General features: G+C 37.5%; 2 protein-coding genes across 5 annotated transcripts in view; one reads left to right on the top strand and one right to left on the bottom strand.

Annotated features, from left to right (window-relative positions):
- LOC136041768 (importin subunit alpha-like) overlaps positions 1 to 10,252 on the top strand; it is a 64,278-nt gene extending 54,026 nt beyond the window's left edge. For all 4 annotated transcript variants that reach the window (XM_065726529.1, XM_065726528.1, XM_065726530.1 and 1 more), the window contains 2 exons: positions 5,883 to 6,113; positions 9,675 to 10,252. In XM_065726529.1, the coding sequence (XP_065582601.1) occupies positions 5,883 to 6,113; positions 9,675 to 10,133 (690 nt within the window). In that variant the 3' untranslated portion in view covers positions 10,134 to 10,252. The remainder of the gene's footprint in view (positions 1 to 5,882; positions 6,114 to 9,674) is intronic.
- A 704-nt stretch (positions 10,253 to 10,956) lies between these two features.
- Positions 10,957 to 15,336, bottom strand: LOC136041762 (uncharacterized). The gene is made up of 3 exons (XM_065726521.1): positions 15,219 to 15,336; positions 13,329 to 13,707; positions 10,957 to 11,665 (listed from the first exon to the last, which is right to left on the bottom strand). Exons 1-3 carry the CDS (start codon positions 15,334 to 15,336, stop codon positions 10,957 to 10,959), a joined length of 1,206 nt encoding a protein of 401 aa, XP_065582593.1.
- Positions 15,337 to 26,597: the final 11,261 nt, after the last annotated feature.

The raw sequence follows: 26,597 nt of genomic DNA, 5'->3' as shown, positions 1-26,597 counted from the left end.
GCTCTGACATAAAAGTGGCTTGTTCTGGTCTTCGAATTCGGTGGATAATGTTTCGGTAACGATCCAGAAGCATCATTGAGAAGAGTTTCTCAGGAGAGAAGTCCTATTTTTCGATAGTTTGCACAATCTCTGCGCCTGCCTTTCTTCTTCCATGATGGGATGATGATTCCTCTTCGCCAGTCTCCCGGAATGACAGACGTTTCCAATACAACAAAAAAGAGAGTCTGCAGAAGAAGAAGTATGACTGGGCCGGAATATTTCAGCAACTTTGAACTTATGCTGCATACACCAGAGGCCTTATTGTTCTTCAGCCTATTTATCACACTGCTTGTTTCTGAGGTGTTAAATGAGTCAGTGGCAAGATCGCTGACCTCGATGGCTGGAAGACTGACGGAGTGTTTTGTCGACTACTACAGGGGGATTAGTTCTATTTAGGTGCGAGGAGAAATGTTCTTTCCTGCTATCGAGGCACGAGCTTTCACCCGAAAGAAGCTTTCCGTCTCTTGAAACGACGTGTTTTACTGTGGGATCCTTGGTGTCAATGAAATCTTGAAGATGCTTGGACAGACAGCCTATGTCCTTCTTTCTTGCCGCTTTCTCGATTTCCTCAGCTTTATTTTGAATGAACATCTCTTGGTCACGGTTTATGAGCCTGTTGCGGATGCCATTTAGCTTCCAGTAGGACGCCATTTCACCCTGTAGTCTAGCCTTCTACTTCAGTTCTATCACTTGTGAAGTTTTTTCTGAAATTCAAGCTTTCTTGAGGCGCCTCTTCTTGCTTAGGACTGGCTGCGTGGCTTCATATGTTTGATTCTCGAAGTACTTCCCGGCATTTTCGCTCTTCGTGAGGGTTTGAAGTAGCTCAAATCGGTTTGATACCTCAACGGCGCGCTTTCGCTTGGCGTTCAACTCCTTTAGTTTCAAGGCTTCAATAACTGTTGGGCTCATTTCTGACCGGTGGACTCTCAGGCAAAGCTGAACTTTGGCGCAGAGTAGTCTGCGGTCAGTATTTCAAAGCCCGGCTGATCCATATATTGTGCAATTCCTCAGTGACGATCTCCAGTGCTTCGAGATGATAATATAGTCGATAGTTTTTTTCGTGCGGTTGTCGTTACTGTACCATGTATTTTGGTGGATGATTTTGCGCTGGAAGTACGTGTTTGCAACAACAATGTCGTGAGATCTGCAGAGTTTAAGTATGCTCAGACCATTGTCATTGAGGGAATTGGGCATTACGCGTCCTATGATGCCTCTCCATATGCTTGGGTTTTCTCTTATTGTTGTGTTGAAGTCCCCAAGTAGGACACATATGTCTTGGGGGGATGCTCTTACGAGTGTTCTGGAGAGCTCAGTATGAAATTCTATTTTGGCGACATCTTTGGAATCGCTCGTCGGAGCAGAACACATTACAACTGTCATTTTGCCATGTCTGTATTGGAAACGTGCTTTCATAAGACTGTCCGAAATCACTTCTTGGAACAACATGCACTTTCTTGCTAGGCTGTTGAGCACAAGGCAGACACCTTTCTTTTGCAACTACCAGACCAGAGCAATGAGTGGTTATTGCTTATTTGTTCTTCACCACTGAGGATCAGGCGGGTCTCGGTCAGCCCTGCAATAGCTATCTTGTTCTTGTGTAGTTCTCACAAGATAAAAGTTCTTCTACTGTAGCTGCATTCAGGGTTAAGACATTCCAGGTGGCTATTCTTAGTCACCTTTGGTCAATAAAATTAAATCCGTCGGTCTTTCTGACGTCGTCAGGATAAGGAAAATCTTGGAAAAGGCTTAGAGTGGAGAGATCAGGCTGAAACTTTGTGGGTAGAATAAACAAATGTCGTAGATACGTGATGGACGTAACCGGATTGGATCCACTCTTCGGGGGAGTTAGGGGGGGGTCCAGTCTTTTGGCGAGTTCAGTGTTTCTGGACGTGCTAGGATGATGAAAATGTGAAGACGTATAAGGGACCTGTACAAATTGCCTTGATAAAATTGTTTTCCCTGATTTGACCATCTGAGGGGCTGAAAGGAGAGGAAAAATTAGAAAAATGAGGTATTTTTAACTTATGATTGGGTCATCGGATGTTAATGAATTTTAATATTCAGAAGGACCTCGTATCTCACAGCTCTTATTTTTAATTCCCCACCGGCATGAAGCCTCTGATTTTCCTTTTAAATCAATTTATTGATTCTTAGAATTTTGCTAGAGCTCATGCCATATGAGTTCTTAGCTCATGCCGTATGAGCTCTTAGCTCTTGGCTCGTCCGACCTCGTCACAAGGGCCATATGAGCTCTTAGCTGTTGTTTTTCTATCTTTTTTTTTGCGTGTCCGAGGATGATTTATCACTTTGCACAGCAAGTGTTATCAGGTGGAGGGTTGCTAGTCCAACTGACCCAAGGTTTGAAGTTTACTAGCCACTGGGGTGGGCTCAGTTCACCCGATGAGGTTCAGGCCGCCTTCAGCGGCACGATTAGTTTTAACGAAGGTGGTGAGCCCTCCTATCCAGCGGGACGTGGCTACATACTGGTCATCAATTCAAAGAACCGGACGAGTGCTATATCCCGCCAACCGCGCCAAAATAACTGGATACCAAAGACAAAATTAAAAATCATTCTTTTTATCTGTCTCCTCGTCACCATCATCGGTTTTATTCTTATATAGTATCATTAGTTCTAGCAGTTAGTTTATAATTCGAGTGTTTTTTTTGTGCGTTATGTTGTCGTTTTCGTTTTTTTTTTGTATTATTAAAAAAAAAAATTTCCCTTACCTATATTTTTTCCCTTTTTTCTCTTTTTTTTTTGTTGAGAAACACTCCCGACACGGGGTCGAAATATTCAGAATTTTAAACTTAAATTGTTGTTTTGTTTTTAATTTTTATCCACTGCTTTGTTGAAATCAAAACCTGTTTTCCTTGCTGAATTTTTCGTGTACATTATTTTACTATTATACCGCCTAGCTACATTCAAATTCAATTCAAATTCACTTTATTTAAAAAATATGCGACGGACAGATCCGATTATTAGTTTTTATTGTCATGCACACACAAAAATCCGTCGACAAGTCAAAATTAATATTCCAAAATTATAAATTATACAATTGACAATAATAACTCACATACACACGAAAATAAGTCGACAAGTATACACAAAATTATAATATATTCAATTAAAAACAATAATCAGGATTAAAAAGTCGACCCAGCATTAAACAACTTAACAAACGAGGGCTCAAAACTAAGCTCATAACAGGCATGTGACACAGTCACAGGTTGAAGTTTCGGTACAGGCTCTGCAACGGCCCTGAGTGGCCTTAACCGTGCCGGTTGATGTTGGGGCGGGAGGATTTTTCGGTGTATAAGGCCGATGTATGTTTTAGCCTCTGGAAAAGCAATGGTCCTGGACACCAATACAGGTCGGGGACCAACACTTCTTCTCAAACCTACTTTGAAGCGCTTAAGCCGGCTAAGAATAGGACAGTGAGAAGTCCTTGAGACCTCCTGTGTGAATGGAGGCTTTTTGCAATCCCGGGCCCATATTGGTCACAACATGCTTTTCACCACTTGGCGATGCTCTTCTATGAAAAAGAGTTTTAAATCCTGCATAGACAATCTCGAGCCAATTACCACCGACTCATTATATATTCATGCCTAAAAATATGGCGATGCAAACCGTTAGATAAATCAGCTGAATCAGTAGGTAGATCAGCTAGGAAGAGCTTTTTCAGCCCGGAAGCGCATGTCAAAATAGACAAGCCCTGAAGGCTCAATGATTAATTAGAATGCTGTGTTGTTTACTTGGCTATAATTTTTTCGAGGGGTACATACGTTCACATACGGGGGGGACCCTTTCGAGTTTACATCTGAGGAACCTTCTTTTCCTTCTACGTGTATTTACGGCTGTCGGCTACGGTGCCCCAGTTTTTATTATCTACATTTCTATAGGGCGTTCCCCCATTCCTATCTGGGAACTTGTCTTGAAAATTTTGAATTTTTTTTCGAAAAAAAAGACTGGAAAATCAAGTTCTATTGGGTTTACTCAAAAGAATGTGTAGAGATAGGACAATGCATATCCAAAAAAAAAAAAATTCCATTGCTCATTGGAACAGTTTTCAGGGAAATGACGATTTTCTCTGACAAACAATTTTGCAGGAAGGGAGGAGGGAAATTTATTTGCTTTTGGTTAAAAATGTGCTTGAATAGCATCTTCTAAGCTTTGTGGGAGGAGTATCTATCAGCCCTAATTAAGAATTTTACTTTATCATACAGGCTTTGAGTTATTTTTTTTTTCCTTCTAGTTAATGTAAAAGTATCTTCCACCTAAATCTTTCAGTTTATTAGGATTGAGTTTGTCGCACAACACAATCTCTCAAAGCTTAATTCATGTTTAAAGCGAGTGGGAGTGCTATATACTGAAGTTGAAAATTTCATTGTGTGTTGTAGGGCTTGTTAAAAAAAAAAGAAGCCAAATACGCTTTGCTCATACTTTTATTAATGATATTTTTGAAGCTAATGATATTAATATGAAGCATTTCAAATGGCATATAAGCAATATCATAGACAGTGCAATAACAGTGCTGACGTAAAGGACAAAATGAGCACAATTTATTATACTTTTTTATTTACTTTTTTTTAATGGCCCTTTGTATGGAGAGGGTTATCGTAGATACTTTCAAAGGAGCTCATTCAAGCGGAAATTGAACGTTCCAACGTCCTTTTTTAAGAGTCAAAAGGGATTGGAGTGCCATCAGCTCACCTCTCAAACTCATCAATTCTCAAATCCATCCAATGAAAATTTTGAGATAGCCATCTCGTTCACCATTGTTGAAAGATCCAGTAAATATTTCTCTGGGGATATTTGGAATCCCAAACCCCCACAGCTCTCAGAGCAAGGGTTGTAAGTTATACATTTCACCTATTGCTTACGTCGAGTATTTGTTGTTGGGAAAATTTGTTGTTGGGAACTGTTCAGAAAGACCAATGGCGTTCAGGTGAAGCTTTCAGAGAATTGTGAATAGAGTGTTGAACTTTGTGAACACGTTATGTGTATAATTCATACAGGCCACGTCATATGCATAGTAAATTGCTGCTAACGAGGTCCCCTCATAGCTGCAGATCCGTTCATCTAGAGAAGCAAAGTTGCTTCGTCTCTACGCCATATATCATGCGGTAGGAGTATCAAGTCGTATATATGCAGGTTATCAAAAAGGGAAACTCAGGAATGATCGAGGATAATAAGTTAGAACTTTCTGGGTATGATGAGATGGGTGACCAATTGACCAAGGGTGTATTGAGGGTAATGTTGAATTAACCAAAAGGCACTATTTGCTTGTTACCACTTTTACTACTATTACGACTGCTTGAACTACTACCTATACTAAGGTTAATGATATTAAGGTAAAACTTTCAGGGAATATTCAGGGAGGCTTTGACCTAAATTAAAATGTACTGTGTGTATTTCGGTTCCCAAAAGGATTTTATGAGCAGTTTCTCAATAAAAGCTTAGACTAATAAGCTAAATTTTGCAGGGCATTTTCATAGGGAAATTAATCTAACTAAAAGGTACTCTTTTCATACGGCTGCTACTTCCACTCCATCTACTTCGGCTACTATTACTTGAACTATTAAGACTAACTGTTGGATGGTTGAACTCTTTAGGAATATTTTGGAGAATGTTGAACTAAATCAAACCATACTCTTCAAATTCAGATTTTCAAAATCGTACATTACCAAAAGCCAAGGAATGGCCCAGGGTGTTTAATTGAACCTTTTAGGACTTTTTAAAGTATATTTCGAAGTAGGAAAAGTTCAAAATGTACATAAGAACACGCAACTTCGACTACTGGTTTTTGTTTTCGTGACTTAAATAAAATGAGTTTATTTTACAGATAAGTAATAAAATCGAAGAGACTGAAAACGAAGAAAATCCCAGTGAAAATCTTAAAATGCTACATTCTCGATGTTTGGATAAGGTCGACATTAGGTGGTTGCTCTGGGCCCAGCAGTGGTTTGAAGATATGGAAGTGGTCAAGGAACTTCAAAAACTCCGGGGTGAAACTTCCTTCTCCAGGGTGAAAAACGAAGTGGATAGAATAATTGCGGAATATTATCCTGATGTGGTAAACTTTGTATTATTTACTTGCCTTTTGTCTGCGGATTGAAGGTCATTTCAATTAGTGTAAAAAATTAGTATGTCGATAAGATCAAGCTGTTGACAGAGAAAAAGAATACGAACACGATCTAGAACTTTCAGGTATGTTGAACAAAGTTCCGGCATGATTTATCGGTATATCTGACAAATCACTTTAGTAGAACCTGGTCCAACAGTTTTCTTGTGTAAAATTGGACTAGGAATAGGCTCAACAATGCATGGCACCCCGGGATTTTAAACGAGGTGTTAGAGCTAGGCTGTCTGACTCCTCCAGTTGTGTTAATTAAAACTTATATATCAGAATGATCAGTTTTTTATGGCGATAAAACCAATAATATAACTTGTATCCTTCAAAGAGTGTTCTCAAAAGGAAGCATGCTCCGTCTGTTGTATTAACCTGGGTGGTGTCACTTCATTAAGAATTACCGGCATGCTTTTCATTACAAGCGTATGCTGACGATATCTGCATAATAATACCTTCTAAAGACGTGAAAATCATAGGTCATACAGCTAAAAAGGGATTTATGTTATTAAAAAAATCAACCGACGAAAATAGATTGAATTTCGGTGTATGCGGAGCTGTAATCTTGACGAAGAAAAGAGAAATTCTCCTGATAAATCTTTTTTTTTTATACAAGATAAATAAGTGATATTTTAAGACACAGTGGCTTACTGTCAGATAGACAGTTTCTTTAGAATGACCATGTTGAAAGTAAAGTGACAGTTGCCAGACAATATTCGGCAAAATTGTTATCAACCGCCGGAACCGCTTGGGGTCTTAAATCATTTGCCCTAAGAAAGTTATATATAACTACTGTTGGCTTAATAAACTGATACAATTTGTTACTGGTCATTGGAAATTAGATTCATTTTTATTTAGAATTAATAAAAGTAATTGCTCCACTTGTGATTGTGTTAATGAAAAGACTGTAACACTATCTTTTTGAGTTTAAACTTTTGATTTTTTTTTTCTTTTCTAAAATTAGACTTAGTTAACAGATAAATTGTACAAAAAGTTTTATCCACGTTTACTCGCTTTTAATGTCTCCCTAATATTAATAAACCTGTTAATCCACTTCGACCAAATGTTTCCTCTTTTCGTTCTCCTAGGGCAAAAATAGGTAAATTTTTACCAGTCGTATTGTGTCAACTAATTCAGGCTCAAAGATCATTCATCAAAACTTTCACTGATTTCGTTTCTGAAGTAAAGTAAGTTTCAGTTAACGAAATACATGAATTGGTGGTTAGATGCGGAAGCCATGTATACCAATTGTGATCCCCAAAAAACTTAAGTCATTTGGGAGCATAAGCTTAATTCAGACCCATCTATATTAGAAAAATCTACACTTTTGAATTAGGCGTTTCTTGTATTTACCGCTCTTTTTAACGAAACTTCTTTTTATTTCTATGTTATAGAAGCACTTTTTAAAGACAAATATGGGCGCCGTCCCTTCAGCAATTGAAGTGGATATCTTCGTGGGAAATCTTCAAGAACAGGCTATTTTATGAAGACTTGGTAAACCTTGATTTTCGGTTCCTTTTATAGATGACATCTATTTTTATTTTTGAGAGTTTGGTGAAGAATTTCAGGGGTCCTTTTTTGTTTATTGAACTCCTTGGATCCAAAGCCCAAATTTACTCAAGAATCAGAGATGGATAGGTGTCTTCCTTTTTTTGGTATCCCGGTTCTCCGCAATGACAGATGTTTTGAGATTTGGGCCAATAAAATACTTACACACAGTTACCGTTACTCAAATTATTCTTCTAATCATTTTCCTCCTTTGAAAAGAGGAGTGGTCACTTCCCTAGGTGATAGAGCACTGCAAGTAGATTATGCTGATGATTAAGTTTCATAGATTAAAATATGAGCCAAATGAACGAACTTTTGGAGGTTTTGTGAGTTCAGGATAGTGGAATAGGTTTGAAAATTAATGTTAAGAAGACTAAGTCACTAAGGCTAAGAATAAGTGAAGATGAAAAGGTGACGTTTGGTAACGAAAAAATTGATCATAATAACGAATTGATAATAGCGAAAAAATCAATCATATGGAGCAGTGAAGATGTTAAAAGTAAAATAGTCCAGGCTCAGGGTGTTTTCGAATAATTGCAAAAAATCTATAAGAATAGGAAGATAAGTCTGTAAACCAAGATTAGAATATTGGAAGCGAAAATGATGACAGTGGTTAAATATGGCTTAGAAGCATGGGGGCTCAGAAAATTGGATGAATATATGGTAGATGTTTGTTAAAGTGAACCCGCCCAAGTCGTGTGATGATTTAAGACAAATCTCCCTAACGCCATGCCCAGCGAAAGTGACAGAATCGTTCATCTTGCTGCGGCTATTAGAGCAAGTAAGACAGACTTTCGACAAATACCAATATGGCGGACTCCCAAAATGAGAGACGTCTATATACCTAGTCAGAATATACGATCAGATCCTGAAATGGTTTGAAAAGTAAGGCTGTTTTGTTGATCTAGCAGCCATTGACTTTTGCAAAGCTTTTGATCTTCTATCACACCTAGTGGCCTGCAAATACCTAAAGTAAATGGATGCTGAACGCCAAACGCTTGCCATTGTGCTCGATTTTCTGTCTGAAAGACAGCAAAAAGTATTTGCTTTACACGAAGAGGACTAGGACTCAGGGTGGAGTAAAATAACCTGTGGTCCCCTGCAGGGGACGAAACTTTCAGGAATGATGTTTCATGCCATCATCAACTACTTGCTGGTAGAACATACCGACAAAGACAAATTTATCGACGATTTGTCGCTCTTGCTCCCCTATCTCCTTCATGGCATCGTCCACACCAAACAATTCCCCGAAATCACTTTTGATATACTAAGTTCATAGTGCTCTAATACGAAATTGACTATTAACTCTGTGAAGTAAAAATACTTAGACTGAACCAGCTAAAGAGAGTCTTCGTTCCCCTTGAAGTTACTTTCCCTGTTGTGAGTGAGGTGAAAATACTAGGTTAATTGTGTCACATGATTGCACCTTTACCACCCATATTAATAGTGTGACCCGTCAAGCACGCGCATCTCTGCATACCCTTAGAGAGATTTTCTACCACGATGCCCTAGCAACCCTTGAACTCTAAAGTTTGGAACTCCGTTTGGGTGACCTCATCCTGGGGTTTGGCAAAATGCTGCTGTCCAACCCTGCTCACCGTGAGATTTTACCCCCAGAAGCCCTGACAGTCAGCCGTACGAGACGGAAGCTAAAAATTTTGCCTTTGCATGGTCGGACAAACCGTTGCTAGAACTCTTTCGTTCCTTTTTTACGTCAATATATAATAGTGCAAAATAACATGTTTTGTACTTCAACATCAAATTAGCCATTTGAGCTGCGATTGTTGTAAAAAACGAACCAACCGTTTTTAACTTGCAGCTTCTTTTGCTTCTAATGCTACTATTTAGATTTTTTTTTTAAGTTTCCCAAAACTGTTCCTGGCCTAATTTGATCTCAGATATAGAAAAATCGAAATTGTTGTTCCCTTTATTCATTTTTCTGATCTATTTAATTTACAGGTATCGATATTGATAGATGAAATTAACCGTGAAATTGCTGCTCAAGGGGAGAAGGTCGAAGACCTGAAGTCCAAAAAAGTTGATGAAGCCATCATTGATTCGGAAGTTGAAGCCTTATTAGCCTTGAAAAGGGAGTTTAAGGCTTTAATTGGCACAGATCGGAAGCCTACTACTGCACCAGTGGTAACAGCAGTAAAACCAGTAGATCAAATTAGTAGTGAAATTGCAGCGCAAGTTGATAAAGTTGATAAAGAAATGAAGAAATTGCTTCACTTAAAATCAAAATTCATGGTTCTTACTGGTGCCGACTGGAAACCCGCCACAGCTTTGCCTGTATCAAGAGTAATGACCCCAGTGAAGGATAATGGCAAAGCCAATGATGAAAAAGAATTGCTTAAGAAACCTCAAGAGCAAGAATATTCTTTTTTAATTTCTGGAACCCTACCCACACCTAAATAGAGTATGTTCTTCCTATAAAGTTATTCTGTTTATTCTATGTGTTATTCTGTATATTCTGTATAAAGTTATTCGTGTATGTTACAATTATCCCAAATTTAATATACATCTTGATGCGTCTAGCGATCAAAATATGAAGTAAGGTATATTGAATATTGAATTCGTGAATATTCTCCTCGAATAGAAGAAGATTAATATGCACGATGTTTAATAATGGAATAATAATAATTAGTTGAAGGATAAACTTAATCAAACAATCCTACGCCTCAAATCAAGAAAATAGTTTTAGTTGTCTTAAATTAAGTTAATTGTATTATTCTTAATGTAATATAATGAGCTGAAACCATGCATCCACATGTGAGCATGATTAAATTCATGTGAGCATGCTGTGAAATTTAAGTTTATCATCAATAATGACACCTAGATCCCTTTCTTCTGCTCTGTTCTTTAGTTTTTCTCTTACTTTGGTGTTGGGGTTATACATCGTGTAGTTTGCCATTGGGTCCAAGGTGTAATGCACAGAACTTTCCTGCATTAAATTGGAGAAGCCTGTCATGGGTCCAAATTTGTGTCTCATCTATGTCGCGCTGGATTTTCTGAGGGCATGCAATAGCAAAGAGTTTGGCATCATCAGCGAACAGGTGCATGCCATTATCAATATGGTTAAATATGTCATTGATGGAAATCAGAAATAAAGCTGGACCCAGTACAGTTCCCTGTGGTACTCCGCTCATTACTTCAGCCTCGTCAGAGTATATTGGTTTGCCATCTGTAGCAAATAAGTGAACTTTCTGCTTGCGCTTTGTAAGGAAATTCATTAGCCAGTCTACAACAGCCTGATTGATGCCGATAGCGGATATTTGGAGTGCAGTCGACTGTGAGGAACCTTGTCAAAGGCCTTAGCAAACTCCTGCAGGAGCAGGTCAACTGGATTTCCTTGGTCAATTAGGTCTGTGGTTTTCTCGTATGATTCCAAGAAGTTTGTTTCAATTGATTTCCCTGATTGGAAGCCATGCTGCTTGGGGGACAAGATCTTGTTGGTTGTCAAATGCTTAAGGATTGAATCATTGACTATGCGCTCAAGTATTTTGACCACGACTGAGGTCAGGCTAATTGGCCGATAGTTTTCAGTATTGGAACGATTACCTTTCTTGAAAACCAGTGTAATGCTGGCTATTTTCCAGTCTGCTGGCAGCTCTCTTGAGGTAAGTGATGTCTGGAAATTTCTCCTAAGTGGTTCTGCTATGATAGCTGTAGTTTCTTTTAATAGCCTGGGATGTAGGTTATCTGGTCCTGGCGATTTATTAGTATCTAATTTCTGTAAGCGTCTGAGAACCTCTGTATGCAATAGATTGATGCTTTCCATTGGTGATAATACAATGTATTCAGGTGAAGAGGGTAAAGGACCATCGGGTTCAGTGGTGAAAACAAAAACGAATTGCTGATTTAGTGGGTTTGCAAGCTTGTTGACATCAGTTATTTCTTCACCTTCTTCAGTTACTAGTGTCCTGATGCCTCGTCTATTATGGTCTTGGCTAAAGATATATCTCCAAAATTTCTTTGGATTCGTCTGCAAGTTTAGATTCGAAGCTCGTGTATAAATCGCGTGTTAAATTTTTAAGTACTATCTTTTGTCATTGTCGGTAGTCTTCGCGGTTTTGGGATGAGTTTGCTCGAAGTGTACTGCTCAGCTTTGTTTAGCAGTAATTCCTTGAAGCGTTGTCATTGTTGTTCTAAAGAGCCGATTAGGACATCATCCCAGGAGATGTTGATGAGATCCATTCTAATCTCCTCATAGTCTATGAAGGTTCTTTTTATGTAGCTGTTAGTTACTTTGAGGAATGTTGTTTTTATTTCAATGGCAATATGGTCGCTTTTCCCGATTGGGGGCATGTACTTAGTATAAAGAAGGGATTCTGGTCTTCAAAGAAATATTTGGTCTAGGAGGCTTGGAAGCTGCCCGCTCATGAAACGGCTCGGTTGGTCGACAATTTGGTGGAGGCAAGTATCATGGATCATATCTATGATGGGATTCACAGAATCAGAGGTGACATAGGGGAATTGGTCTTTCCAGGTGATGGTCGGCAGGTTGAAGTCGCCCGCAATTATTAGGTCACCCTTCTGGGTGTCTGCAATCTTCCGAATGAGCTCAGCTAGCTTTGCATCTGTTTGTTCGGGTGAAGGTGATGATGGGCTTCTGTACACGCAGCCAATTCTAACAGTGGGATGGTTTTTACTCTTTGGAGCTGAAATATCGAAGAATATTGTTTGAGCGTAAGGGCATCCACCGGGATGCGCAATAGCGGTTGCAACATACGAGGATTTGACTAATGCAAGTTTTCTACGGCGACAATGACTAGATGATAAATTGGATATAGTGTGGTAACCTTGCAGATTAGCATGCGAGTCTAGGAGTTGGTTTCTTGAGTTCTTAGGACAGACTTCAGTAAGGAGTATAACATCATAGTTTTTTGCGTAAATCATAGAATTCAGCTCGCTGATTTTGTTAGGAAGCAGGTCAACGTTTAAGATTAGAGCGGAAAAATCTTGACTTACTTGCTTCCTTTTTGAGTTGGATACTTCCTTTTGGTAATTGTAGATATTTCGGACTGGCTAATCTTCAATAGACAAGAAAGTGCTGCACGATCTACTATCGTCGGTTGAATTGGCGCTTTCATCTTTGAAGGACTTGAACGAATCAAGACTGGACGAGTAAGGAAGTTCATCAATACTTATTAGTTTATCGATATTCACTGTGTCACTATTTACACTATGTACAGGGCTAGCAGATGGAGCAACTAACATTCCATGATCTGGTGAGATTATCCGCCACCCGGGCGCACAGAGTTTTTTGAGGCGATCTGTCCGCGGTTGATAACTAAGTTCGGCTCTCCTAGTTCAGTTAGGTGTCTGAGTTCAGCGGCTAAGACTTTTCTTTTCTCCCGGTCTTCCCGTGATGCATCTGTCCTAAACTGAATTTCTTGACGAAGCTCGTAAGATCTTTGTAGAATGCGTTTTTTCAAGTTTAAATTTTGGACAGAGAAAAGAATTGGAGGGGTTCTGCTGTCGGTTGATTCTTGATAGCTTGCTCCTGCTTGTCTGATGGGTTACTGAGTGGCCCCAACCTTTTTGACAGGCGGCGATTGGCTTATAATGTGTCTTACATTAGTAATCTTTGCGTTAGGAATTTTGTATTACTCTGTAAGATATTTCTCAATGAACGCCTTGTCACTGTTTAGTCCTAGCAGCAGCGGTACGCCATAAGCAACTAGGTTAAATTTCCTGCTATCTCTGTCTCTTTCCTGTCTAAACAGCCTGTGGACTTCGTCTTCGAGGTGGGAATCAATGGCCTGTTTGATCTTGGATGTTTCCTGCAGCATTGCTGCTTCGACATGCTGTTTAACTTCTAGGATAGTACATTTTTTCGCCATGTTTTTCTCAAGGTCATCGACACACTCTTTGACTTCATCTATGCTTTCGGTGATATCACGTTTAAGATCCTCTATCACTTCTTTAACTATGTCCGCGATAGCCGAAGCACTTGGGACCTTGAATGTTATACGGCTCGAGATTTCAGCTAATGAAGGGGGGTCTGCTGATGTACCAGAGTGCTTGCAAACCGGATATTACCACTGCATATCTCCAATGGTTGACATCTTTGTAAAGAGTTCATACTCTGGGATGGACATGTTTATGCATTCTATACACAGCCATTTTTCACATCCATCGCATAATACGGCTTTAGATCCTGGCTCAAGACCTTGTTTGCAGCCTGCGCAGAAATCGAGAGACTTTTTTGGACTGGATAATTTCCGTTGGCGGTCTTGTTTAGGAGCCATGTTTTTCGCGCAACTTTTTCGCAGCGCGAATGGAAATGCAAATTAAAATGAAAACAACAAATTAGTGCAAACATAAATACTGAATTTGGTGGTGTCCATTGTAATTCTGTTTACCAACTCTTGAACATGCAACATAATAATTGTCCATGGGAAAACAATCCGTATTCAGATCTATACCGCATTTTTCTGACGATTGCCCTTGAGCTTTGTTGATGGTGATTGCTAATCGAACATTCCCTGTGTCCCCGTCGTCATTTATATATCCCCCTGTGCCCCAGGTGACCCCGTTGTAGTTGTGTCCATGTGTCCTTGTCGTCAATTATATTCCCTGTGTCCCGGTCGTCATTTGTGTCCCGGTATCCCAGTCTGTAATTTCTCTTTGAGTGTACCGGTCGTCATTTATATTCTCTCTGTCCCGGTGTCCCGGTCGTCATTTGTGTCCCGGTGTCCCGGTCTGTAATTTTTCTTTGAGTGTTCCGGTCGGCATTTATATTTCCTGTGTCCCGGTCGTCATTTGTGTCCCGGTGTCCCGGTCTGTAGTGTCATCTTATAATGACGTCATATACAAAGTCTTATATACTTATAATGACGTCAAATTCAAACCCACAAACAAACAAACATGCATATATACAACTTATTTATATATATATATAGATATGGTTTCTTTTTTAGTTTTTTTTTCTTTTTTAGTTTTTTCTTTTCTTAGTTTTTTTCTTTTTTAGTTTTTCTTCCTTTTAGTTTCTTCTTTTTATTGATTTGTTTTCTTCATTTTGTTAATGTTCATTCTAACATTGACACTTTGAAAAATCTTTACGTGCCAAGCATGCTAAAGCTCCAACAATTTATAATAAACCTCAATTTTGGGTATCTGTTTTAAGGTTTTCGAATTAATTTAATCTATTGTAAAAATATATTGAAATATTTGTGCAATTCCCAGTTTTTTTTAGTTTTTCTTTCTTTTTAGTTTTTTACCTTTTTTTATTTTTTTACGTTTTTTCTTTTTAGGTTTTTTCTTTTTTTAATTTTTTTAATTTTTCAGTTTTTTTTTTAGTTTTTCTTTTTAGTTTTTTTTTGTATTTTACCTTTTTTCTTTTTTCAGTTTTTTTTTCTTCTTTATTTTTCAGCATCACTAGGAAATACATATCGCCGAATCTTTGTTTTTTAACTAAAATCTGGTAGGCATTGATGACCTTATCCAAGTCAAAATCCCAAACCCAATCATCATCGCTATCATTTTCAGTTTTGATACGTTTTGACTCTCGCTGTCCAGGTGGATTCTCATCTAACTGCGCGGTTTTGCGTTCTTTAGCCGCAAGCTTTTTGGCATTTACCCTTTGAGCAGATTCCTCGGCTGTTTCTTCTGCCATTGAAGGATTTATACTAAAATTTCTCTTTGAATTAACTATTTGAGCAGCTCCCTCGGCTGTTTCTTCTGTCATTTTAAGATCTATATTAAAAATTCCTCTTCACGTGCCAAGCTTCCTAAAGCTCAACAATTTATAATAAACCTCAAAAATTTAAGTATCTGTTTTAAGGTTTTCGAATTACTTTAATCTATTGTCAAAATGTTTCGAAATATTTATGCAATTCCAAGTTTTTACTGGGAATTTCGGCTGTCTCTTCTGTCATTTTAAGATCTATACTAAAAATTCCTCTTTACGTGCCAAGCTTGCTAAAGCTCAACAATCTATCTATATATATAAAAATAAGTTGTCTGTCTGTTATGTCTGTTACACTATGTCTGTTATGCCAGATTATATCTTCTATATATATAAAAGAAAACAAACTAGAATGTAAAAACTGGAAATTGCATAAATATTTCGAAATATTTTGACTAAATATTTTTCGAATAAAGTAATTCGAAAAAAAATGGTAAAAAACTAAAAAGAAAAAACTAAAAAAAAAAAAAATTAAAAAAAGAAAAAAAAGAAAAAACGTAAAAAAGATAAAAAACTAAAAAGAAAAAAAAACTAAAAAAAGCTAAAAAACTAAAAAAAAAGAAAAAACTAAAAAAAACCGGAAATTGCACAAATATTTCAATATATTTTGACAATAGATTAAAGTAATTCGAAAACCTTAAAACAGATACCCCAAATTTTAAGGTTTAATATAAATTGTTGGAGCTTTAGCATGCTTGGCACGTAAAGATATTTCTAGTGTCAATGTTAGAATGAACATTGACAAATTGAAGAAAACAAATCAATAAAAAGAAGAAACTAAAAAAAAAAACTAAAAAATAAAAAAAAATAAAGAAGAAACTGTATCTATATATATATATATATATATATATATATATATATATATATATATATATATATATATATATATATATATATATATATATAAATAAGTTGTATATATGCATGTTTGTTTGTGGGTTTGCATTTGACGTCATTATAAGTATATACGGCTTTGTATATGACGTCATTATAAGATGACACTACAGACCGGGACACAGGGAATGTAAATACCGACCGGGACACTCAGAGAGAAATTACAGACCGGGACACTGGGACACAAATGACGACCGGGACAACGGGACAAAGGGAATATAAATGACGACCGGGACACTCAAAGAGAGATTACAGACTGGGATACCAGGACACAAATGACGACCGGGACACAGGGAATATAAATGACGACCAGGACACAGGGACACAACTACAACGGGGAAGCAGGGGGCACAGGGGGATATATAAATGACGACGGGGACACAGGAAATGTTTGATTAGCAATCACCATCAATAAAGCTCAAGGGCAATCGTTAGAAAAATGCGGTATAGATTTGAATACGGATTGTTTTCCCATGGACAATTATTATGTTGCATGTTCAAGAGTTGGTAAACCTGACATATATGTATATATATATATATATGTATATATATTCACAGGTGGGACACAGTGATACAACTACAATGGCGCGTAACTAATACGGCGTGTAACGACTTACCTGCGCGAGGGGGCTTGGGGGGGGGGGCACGAAGCACCCCCACCAACTAGGTGTTGGGGTGGTGCAAGGCGCCACCCCAACAGCCAATTATATATATAAAAACAAGTTGTCTGTGGGTTATGTCTGTTACACTTTGTCTGTTACGCCAGACATATGACGTCTGAAAAATAAAGAAGAAAAAGAAAACAAACTAAAATGTAAAACTGGGAATTGCATAAATATTTCGAAATATTTTGACAATAGATTAAAGTAATTCGAAAAGCTGAAAACAGATACTTAAAATTTGAGGTTTATTATAAATTGTCACAGGGGGATAAATAATTGACGACGGGGACACATGAAATGTCCCGGTCCCGGTCCGTAATTTCATCAGTTGACAAACATGACGTCAGTCGACAAACAACTTCATGACGACATAAAGCTCAATCCTTATAATGACGTCAGTCGACAAACATGACGTCAGTCGACACACAAACATGGCGTCACTCGATAGATAGACAGACAGACATAACTAGCTGTTGGGGTGGCGCTTCGCGTGACCCCAACACCTAGTTGGTGGGGGTGCTTCACACACACACCCCCAAAGTCCCCCCGCGCGCGTAAGTAGTTACGCCCCACATTAGTTACGCGCCATTGTAGTTGTGTCCCTGTGTCCCACCTGTGAATATAGATAGATATATATATATGTTTTTAACCACGTAAAACTTGCGAATATACAACATCCTTCGATGTCCCATTGGTTGTGCATATAAATAGATTGTCAGGTTTACCGACTCTTGAACATGCAACATAAAAACAACAAAAAAAACATAAAAACAAATGGGAAAAACAATCCGTATTCAGATCTATACCTCATTATTCTAATTATTGCCCTTGAGCTTTGTTGATAATCGAATATTCTCCGTGTCCCCGTCGTCATTTATATATCCCCCTGTGCCCCCGGCATCCCCGTTGTAGTTGTGTCCCTGTGTCTCGGTCGTCATTTATATTCCTAGTATCCCGGTCGTCATTTGTGTCCTAGTGTCCCAGTCTGTAATTTCTCTTTGAGCATCCCTGTCGTCATTTATACTCCCGGTGTCCCGGTCGTCATTTGTGTCCGGTGTCCCGGTCTGTAATTTATCTTTGAGTGTCCCTTTCGTCATTTATATCTCCCGGTCGTTATTTGTGTCCCAGTGTCCCAGTCTGTAATTTCTCTTTGAGCATCCCGGTCGTCATTTATATTCCGTGTCCCGGTTTTTACCTTTTGTTTCTCCTTTATTTTTCAGTTTTTTTCCTTTTTTAGTTTTTTTTTCTTTTTAGTTTTTAATTTTTTTAGTTTTTTTTTTTCTTTTTAGTTTTTTTTTGTAGTTTTTGCCTTTTTTTAGTTTTTTTCTTTTTTTTCTTTTTTAGCTTTTAGTTTTTTGCCTTTTTTTAGTTTTTTAGCTTTTTTAGTTTTTTGGTATTTTCTTTTTAGTTTTTTTTTGTAGTTTTTACCTTTTTAGTTTTTTTTTTCTTCGTTTGTATTAATGCTAAAGCCAAGGTTTGAACCTGGAACCTCTCGGACCTAGAACCTGAAACATAACGCTTTACCGACTCAGCTACTTCGGCTTGAATACATTCGTTTTTGAATTGGTATATGATGAAATAATTCAGACGTCATATAATGACGTCACTCGACAGACAGACAGACAGACAACTTATTTTTATATATATAGATAGATAGATAGATATAGATAGATAAGTTGTTTGTTTGTCTGTTGGCTGACGTTATGTTTGTGTGTCGACTGACGTCATTATAAGGATTGAGCATTATGCCGTCATGAAGTTGTTTGTCGACTGACGTCATGTTTGTCGACTGACGAAATTACAGACCAGGACACAAATGACGACCGGGACACAGGGAATACAAATGACGAACGGGACACTCAAAGAGAAATTACAGACTGGGACACCGGGACACAAATAACGACCGGGACATAAGAAATATAAATGACGACCTGGACACAGGGACACAACTACAACGGGGACGCCGGGGGGCACAGGGGGATATATAAATGACGACCGGGACACAGGGAATGTTCGATTAGCAATCACCATCAACAAGGCTCAAGGGCAATCATTTGAATCATGAGGTATAGATGTGAATACGTATTGTTTTACCCATGGACAATTATATGTTGCATGGTCAAGAGTCGGTAAACCTGACAATCTATTTATATGCACAGACAATGGAACAGGGAAGAATGTTGTATATTCGCAAGTTTTACGTAGTTAAAAACATATATATATATATATATATATATATATATATATATATATATATATATATATATATATATATATATATATATCTGTGCGTGAAGAATGTTGTATATTCGCAAGTTTTACGTAGTTAAACCTGTTTCTCGTTTTCGGCAGATAGTTTTTGAAATTTCCTTTATTTCAGTATGAACTATGCAATTCATTAAAATCTTTAGAAATATCAAGTTTACATAGTTTATACAAAAATGAAGGAAATTTCAAAAACCATCTGAAAAAAACGAGAAAACAAGTTTTGGTTCTTTTCTGTTTGCGGTATCACTACATATCAATCATGTATTCCATGACACATTCTGTCATGTGTCATAACAGAATGCTCATGTGTCATGTCATGTGTCTTCAGACAGTTACTGCAGCGTAGTGGTTTTGATGCTCTCTTTCAAATTTGAAGGATGTGAGGTCAAGACACTTTGCGGTAACATGTCGAATGTATTGGTAATGTCAGTATGATTGGATGGTTCAGTATGATTTTTGTTATGCTGGATTTTTGGCTTCAGACAAATATCCAACTATTTAAGGAGAGTGCAAATGATTTTTTAACTTTTATATTCACTCTTTAAACTTTTTTTTTTACACTTGAGAGACAAGACTATCTATACAGCCAAAATTTTGCTTTAGCTACGTCATGTTTATAACATAGAGAAGACTTGATTGGGTCTACACTTAATCATTCTTAAAGAATACATCATACGACGTCACGTACCTTAAGCCTCATGTTTATTTCTAGGAGGTGAAATCTATTGCCATCCAAAGTCTCCTTATTGTTTGGATTGACGTTTTCGCATCATCTCATCAACTAAGTCCCATTCCGGGCCCTCCAGTGTGTTGCCACACCTAGGTTTTATTACTAGATCCTGTATTACCAAGCTGATGTCTAGCCCTCTAAACCACTACAGGAATATCTGATTTTCTACTTTTCTTAGTAAAATATTTTATTGGCTCTTAATACCATTATCGGTGGAAAAAATATCAGAAACTCGATGAAACCTCGGACTCCAAATACCAAAGTACTAGTGCGTCCTCCGAGGTTGCCGCCAACTTTTGTTCTATTACCTGTTATGTTTCTGCTACCGGAAACTCGAAACACCAAAGTACTAGTACGTCCAAGGTTACCTCCAACCCTTGTTATGATGCCAAATCTGCTACATCGTCGGAGGTAGCCAACATACTTGCTATCGCGTAAAGGGAAACCGACGACCTTCATAGGCCCAAGACTACCCCCAGACTGGAAGACACTCTAATATAGAAGAACAATATGTTTCGAGTGCCAGGTCGAGGCACATCTATCACATCTCGAGTGCCAGGGCCTGGCTTTGAAATCAGTTACTTCGTTTTTTTCCCAACTGGCATCAAGTCAATCAAGTCTTTTCTATGTTATGAATATGACGTAGCTAAAGCAAAATTTTGGCTGTATAGATAGTTTTGTCTCTCAAATGTAAGAAAAAGTTTAAAAAGTGAATTTAAAAATTAAAAATCATTTGCACTCTTCTTTAATAGTTGGATATTTGCATGAAACCAAAAAAAACAGCATTACAAAAAGTATAATCATAATATAAACTTACCCCAGTGCCTATGTTACCGCAAAGTGTCTTAAACTCATATCTTTCGAATTTGAAAGAGAGCATCAAAGCCACTGTACTGCAGTAACTGTTAATATAGAATGTGTTATGGAATACATGATTGATACGTAGTGATACCACAAAAAGAAAAGACATCCTTGCTACCGTGTAACGGGAAACCGACGACCTTCACAGGCCCAAAACGACCCCCAGACGGGACGACACTCTAATATAGAGAAACTTTTTTTTTAAATTCACATAATTATCACCCAAACCTTAACAAACCTGGGAAAATCGATCTTCTATTGAGATAAATAAATAGATGCAAGCCTATCACATGCAATGTGCCAGGGCCTGGCTTCGAAATCGGCTACTTATTTTTTTTCCTAACTGGCACATTGACATTTCTGGCCATAGAAACGATCTAAAAAGGTCGCAACTCTTAGGAAGAATTTATATTTTTACCTTAGTGGATGTATCGAACCTGTGGTTATGTCTTGACAACAAGAAGTGACTCATATTTTCTACGGTTAGAAGACAAGCGACAATGAGAATCCATATATAGAGGTCAGGCTCAAACGTAGGAATTTTTACTGGGTAGGGAGACAATGATAAGACTCTTGTTTAGAAAAAATGAATAAAAAGTGCCAAGAAATCTGGAAAAATTTAGAATTCTGGGGAGAGGGGAGTCATGCCCAACAAACAACCCCTTCTCTTTTGTACATGCATATCAAATTTAATATGCTTTCATTATGTAACCTCGGAACGTTTTACATTTTAGTAAAAAGCGAAAAAAAAACATACTACATAATGATCGTTGAAACATCTATAAAGGCTTCTCGAGTCCTGCATTTGGGTTAAAATACCGCCTCATACGAATTTTGTTTTTTACGGTATCAATTTTTGATGACATTTGGATTAAGTAAAGCCAGCATCCATCAGTACTCCCTTTTTTGTATTTATTTTGCTTAAAAAATTTGGAACTCCATCTGTGTAATTGCATTATTAGACAATTTGCCATTTTAGGTTGGTTTTAACAAATGTTTCAGTAACAAATATTCCTTCATTTGGGCTACAATACAAATTTGTGCAACTTGAATGCAGCCTCTTGCGAAATTTCTTCTCATGATATTACTTTTCAAGTAGTATTCATAGAAAATCAAGTTAAGGTCGAATTGAATAAGAGATATAGGCCTCCAAAATTTGTCTAGTAGTTCCATCCTTAAAAGTGAAGTATGCCTACCACGTCTGCACCATGTGAGGATCATAAAAGTGATTAAGTTTTGGCTACAGATAACAAATTTGCCAGATAGCTGGCTTGAAAGGGCTAACACAAAATTGTTTACGCCTATTCAAAAAGCAGTTTGGTCATAAAAAGTTAAATCCAAGCTGGATAACACAGGTATCTCGTGGAATAGAATGAGGGTCAGAGTCTTCTGGAGATTTCCCCGGTTATTTTTTATGGTGCTTCCGGGACCGCCAGATTCAGGTTCGGTTTATTGGTCTGGAGTTGAAAAAAAAATTTTTTCCTCCTTGATTAGAATATTGGAATTATTCATCAGCCGACGAAATATCATTGGTGGTAATTTTGGACTGGGATGGAAATTTTACCGTTTTTTTTTCTTAGATTTCTTGCTTTTGACTAGGGCAGTGGCACCGACTACCATCTTGAGGGTTGTGGCATTGTAGGAGCTTGCATTAATTTGATATGCAGTTGAATCTACAGGCTTAATTAGCTTTGATGTAGAATTTCTGAAGGATAGTTGAGCTATAACTGTTTGTAAGATGTAATTACCTAGGAGTTTAGTTATATCTTTGTTCTCGAGAATATTTTTGGTTTCATCAGGCTCATCACTAACCTCAATTAAGTGACTGACAGTGAGATAAGTGGCAAGCCTTTGCCATTCCTGGCTACTTTCAGATGAATCTTTGGAGGGCAGGATGTTGAAGTAAGCTTAGATAAGAGATGGGGGGACTGACTAGAACCTTGAGTGTGAACAATATCTGCCTCTTTTGGAAATGGTACAGTCTTTGAATCTTCTACAGCAACTGTTACTTGGCTTCTACTGGGCTGATGGGGTGTGGGTTGTCAAGGGATTCTTGCAGCTACAACTGAGTAGGGTAGGTTTATCTTATCAGATGTTCTAAGGATTATGACTCGCTTTTGGTGAGCCAGGCAAGATTGTTTTTGGAGGACTTTGTGCCCCTTCTAGTTAAAATTTCTGCAGAAAAGGTCTGACTCAGGGCATTCACTAATTGCGTGACCTGTTTTCCCACACTCAGGGCAAGACGGGTGGGACTATTTGCAGTGTTTTTTCTTGTGGCCGTGGGCCAGACAAGTGGAGCATTGTAGGGTCTTAGGCTTAGAAATCTTGTAAAAAAGGGAAATACCGTACAAGAATATTTCTCTGTTTAGCTCAACTTTGCAGGAAATGAGGATTGAACGGCTTGAGTGAAGGACTCCTTCCTTGTTTAAACTTAGCCGTATTGCAGTTGAGGGATTGATGAGTTATGCAGTTGAAGGCTAGAGTTCGTTCTTTATTAAAAAACAAAACTATGATGCCATTTATTATGTATGTTATGAAAATGAAGTTCTTTGTAAAAATATAGATTTTACTTTAAATATTTTTTTTGTTAATCCCATAAGCACATAGATTTGACATATTCCTGATATTAATACCATGAGCTACTACAGTGTCATAGCAAACTGTAGTTTTTCATAAAAAAAGATCTTATTTTAAAAGTTATTTTTTTAAATTAAAAAATATTTTTAACTACATTCATTTCCTTTAAAATGAGCCATTAAACAATTATTTAAGATGTTACACTCCCAGGAACTCCAAGGAGGAAAAGAAAAAAAGATTTTTTTTTTTAAATACAAATGCACTAGATGTGGCAATTTCTTTTAAATTGAGCCATTTAACCGCTCTCTATGATGTTCCAGTGCCCTGCTGTCTGAGGAAAAGAAGAAAAATATGCTGTATGTGCACAAAATTGTGGTTTCAGCCACTTTTCTTGATTTTCAAGCCAATATATTTCCCTTGTTTTTCAAGCCAAGGGTCGGTAAGTTTCCTGTTCAGGAATTTCGGACAAGGTGTTTCTATTTGTGTACTTTGTTTTTTTATCTAATTTAATTTTTCGGTATGGGCTATTTTATTTTCTATTTTGGAGGGGGGTCTCCTACTAGGTTGCTAGCTCCCAATGCAATCCGGAAAATCTTGTGATCTGAGTTCGAATCTCGTTGGAGGCTTTTTATAACCGGTGATTCTGAAAATTACAAACTTCCGAACGCACCCATTTATTTAAAAGAACCACCTTTTCTGTTGTTTTTTGCTCGTTCCCCCTCCCAAAGTTATGAAATTTTTATGATTTTTTCAATAACTCGTATGTTTCTCTGGTTTGCTTAAATTCTTTTAAAGATATGAAATACAGCCCAACAAAATGTAGTATTAAGTAGAGCCGATCTTTACGTGTTTTCAGCAAGGGTTTATTATTCAAGCGGACAAATTAAGTTTTGTGGGTTATCTTTGCACCGAATCATGACATTAAGTGTTTTTTTTCCGGCCATTGTTTGTTTTTCCCCTCATGCGTACAACAACAATGGAGTTCTCAGATTCTCTATTACTACTACTACTTGCAACTCAGTTTACCAACTAGCCTTTTAATGCCAACACAGCTATGCATGTACATCCTTCATCCCAATCCTCGTACTCAATCATCCCAAACCTCATCAGTTCACACAAATATCTTCGCATTCAACTCTCTTCAACACATTTTTGCAAAACTTCATATGTAATGTATTTTCATAAGTTTGTAGGAGCGTATTTGTAAACGTCTGAATAAAGCCTTATCCTTTAGTTCAAAAGTTGATTTTCTTGCCATGGGCCATCTTTCTAATTGTCACTACAAAAAGTGGAGCAAAGGTTAAGGTCCAGTTCAGTTTCTAAGGTCAAGTAATCAAAATATTTAACTTTAGGAAGGTGGATATCATTACTTTGGCTCTCTCAGTATTTTACCAAGGAATATGTCCTTAACCATTGCTTTAGCTTTCTCTAAAAGAATTTATCATTTCTTTGGTTGCCTCAGACGCACAGAAAATTAATTGATACACCTAACCAGTTAAAAAAGATAGAAACGGCTCATAACAGCAGAACGCAACACTCAGGCCCATCAAAAGACACTCTTTTTTCTGTTAAATTATATAATTTATTATTCTAAAAGTATATTTTAGTAGTTGGGTGAGGGAATTATTGCAAATCTGAAGCAATTTCAAATTTTAGCCTGACATCGACTTAAAATTTGTATTTCCATGCTTCCCTTTGCGAACAGAGCTTTCCATTTGAAAGTAGGAACATGGTATGAAGAACTAAAAACTTGGTGGAACAGCATCAGATTGTACTCCCTGGCATGAAGTAGACTACATTCCTTCATTTCAACCCAAACACTGTTGGCTCTGGCTGAAGGACACGCAATAACAACCTTTTTTAGCCCCAGCCAAGAACTGTTCAGAACTTTCCAAAATGTACCAACACAATGGTTCAACCGACCTGAGGTCTAAACTCTACACAAAGTCATGCAACTTATATAAACAATAGCAGTTCTGATACTCCACAAAGGTAATCTTAGACGCCTTATTTCTTGGAGAGCGAGTGGCTACAGCTAGAGTAGAGCCTAAGTAGAGGCAACCAAGTATATTGCACAGTTTCTGTACAATCCACAGAGGTTGAACTCTTATGGGTTTGGCATATCAAAATGAAACTGACAGCATAAGAAAAAAATAATAGAAAACAGGAAGACACCTAAGTGTTGCTCCACAACAAAACTACCTGCATTGGCGCTTGGTTCCTGAGAAACCTCAAATACTAAGCTAATCAATTTTACTTCTGAAAAGCTCAGATTTTTTAGTCTCTTTAGTACATAAATTTCTGCTTATTTTTATTTTGTTATATCAAAGACTCTATTCACTCCCAAAAGAATCATTATGACATTTAAAACTAATCTATCAATACTTTTTTGTTCCTATTCTTACTTTGTCGGCAGAGTTCTCATTTTGACATCAAGTGGAAATGAAAATCATGCTGTATCTAAATAATTAATTTGTGGAAAATCACTTGGCAGGGGTTATTCACTCCGTCACTGCACGTGTATCAGATTCAAAGAAGAATTACTAAAGATAATTGTTGGAAAACTGGAAGCAGGCCTAGGAAATGACGCTAAACTAGAGGACAGTAAACGGTAGACAAAATAAGTAAACAGAAAACACATATTAGAGAATCCAATAGTTCATGGTAACGAACTGAATACAACGACCGAATTAGCTCAATAGTAATGAAAACACTAAAAACAGTATTTGATGACAATAGATACATCAAAAGAATTGAATTTTTATGCTTTTTCCAAATTTATAAAGCTAATTCAGTTTAATTTTACATCATAAAAAGCTAAAAGCCCATAAAAATTTGCCCAATATTCAAAAAAGGGGGGATTTTTTAAAGTAAAGGTTTCAAAATCCTTTACAAAAATGTGGAATTTTGCATTTTTCTTTTCGCTGGAGGAAAGATCAAGGCTGCGTATTTTTTGTTAAATTTATAGTGCCCTTTTTAATTGACGAAAAAGGTTAAAGGGCAACTAGCCCCCCACGCTCCAACTTCGTCAAAGAAATCTGACCAAACGTTGGCGACAGTCATTTGATTCTTTATAGTTGAAGGGTCCAACAACCATACCTTTGGGGATGACATGAACTGAAAAAGTTTTTTCAACTGGAAGTAAGGAGCAGCATTAAAACTTAAAACGAACAGAAATTATTACGCATATGAGGGGC

Source organism: Artemia franciscana, unplaced genomic scaffold, assembly GCF_032884065.1.
Source record: "Artemia franciscana unplaced genomic scaffold, ASM3288406v1 PGA_scaffold_37, whole genome shotgun sequence".
Lineage (NCBI taxonomy): Eukaryota > Metazoa > Arthropoda > Branchiopoda > Anostraca > Artemiidae > Artemia > Artemia franciscana.
This window is presented reverse-complemented; position numbering and strand designations above follow the sequence as displayed.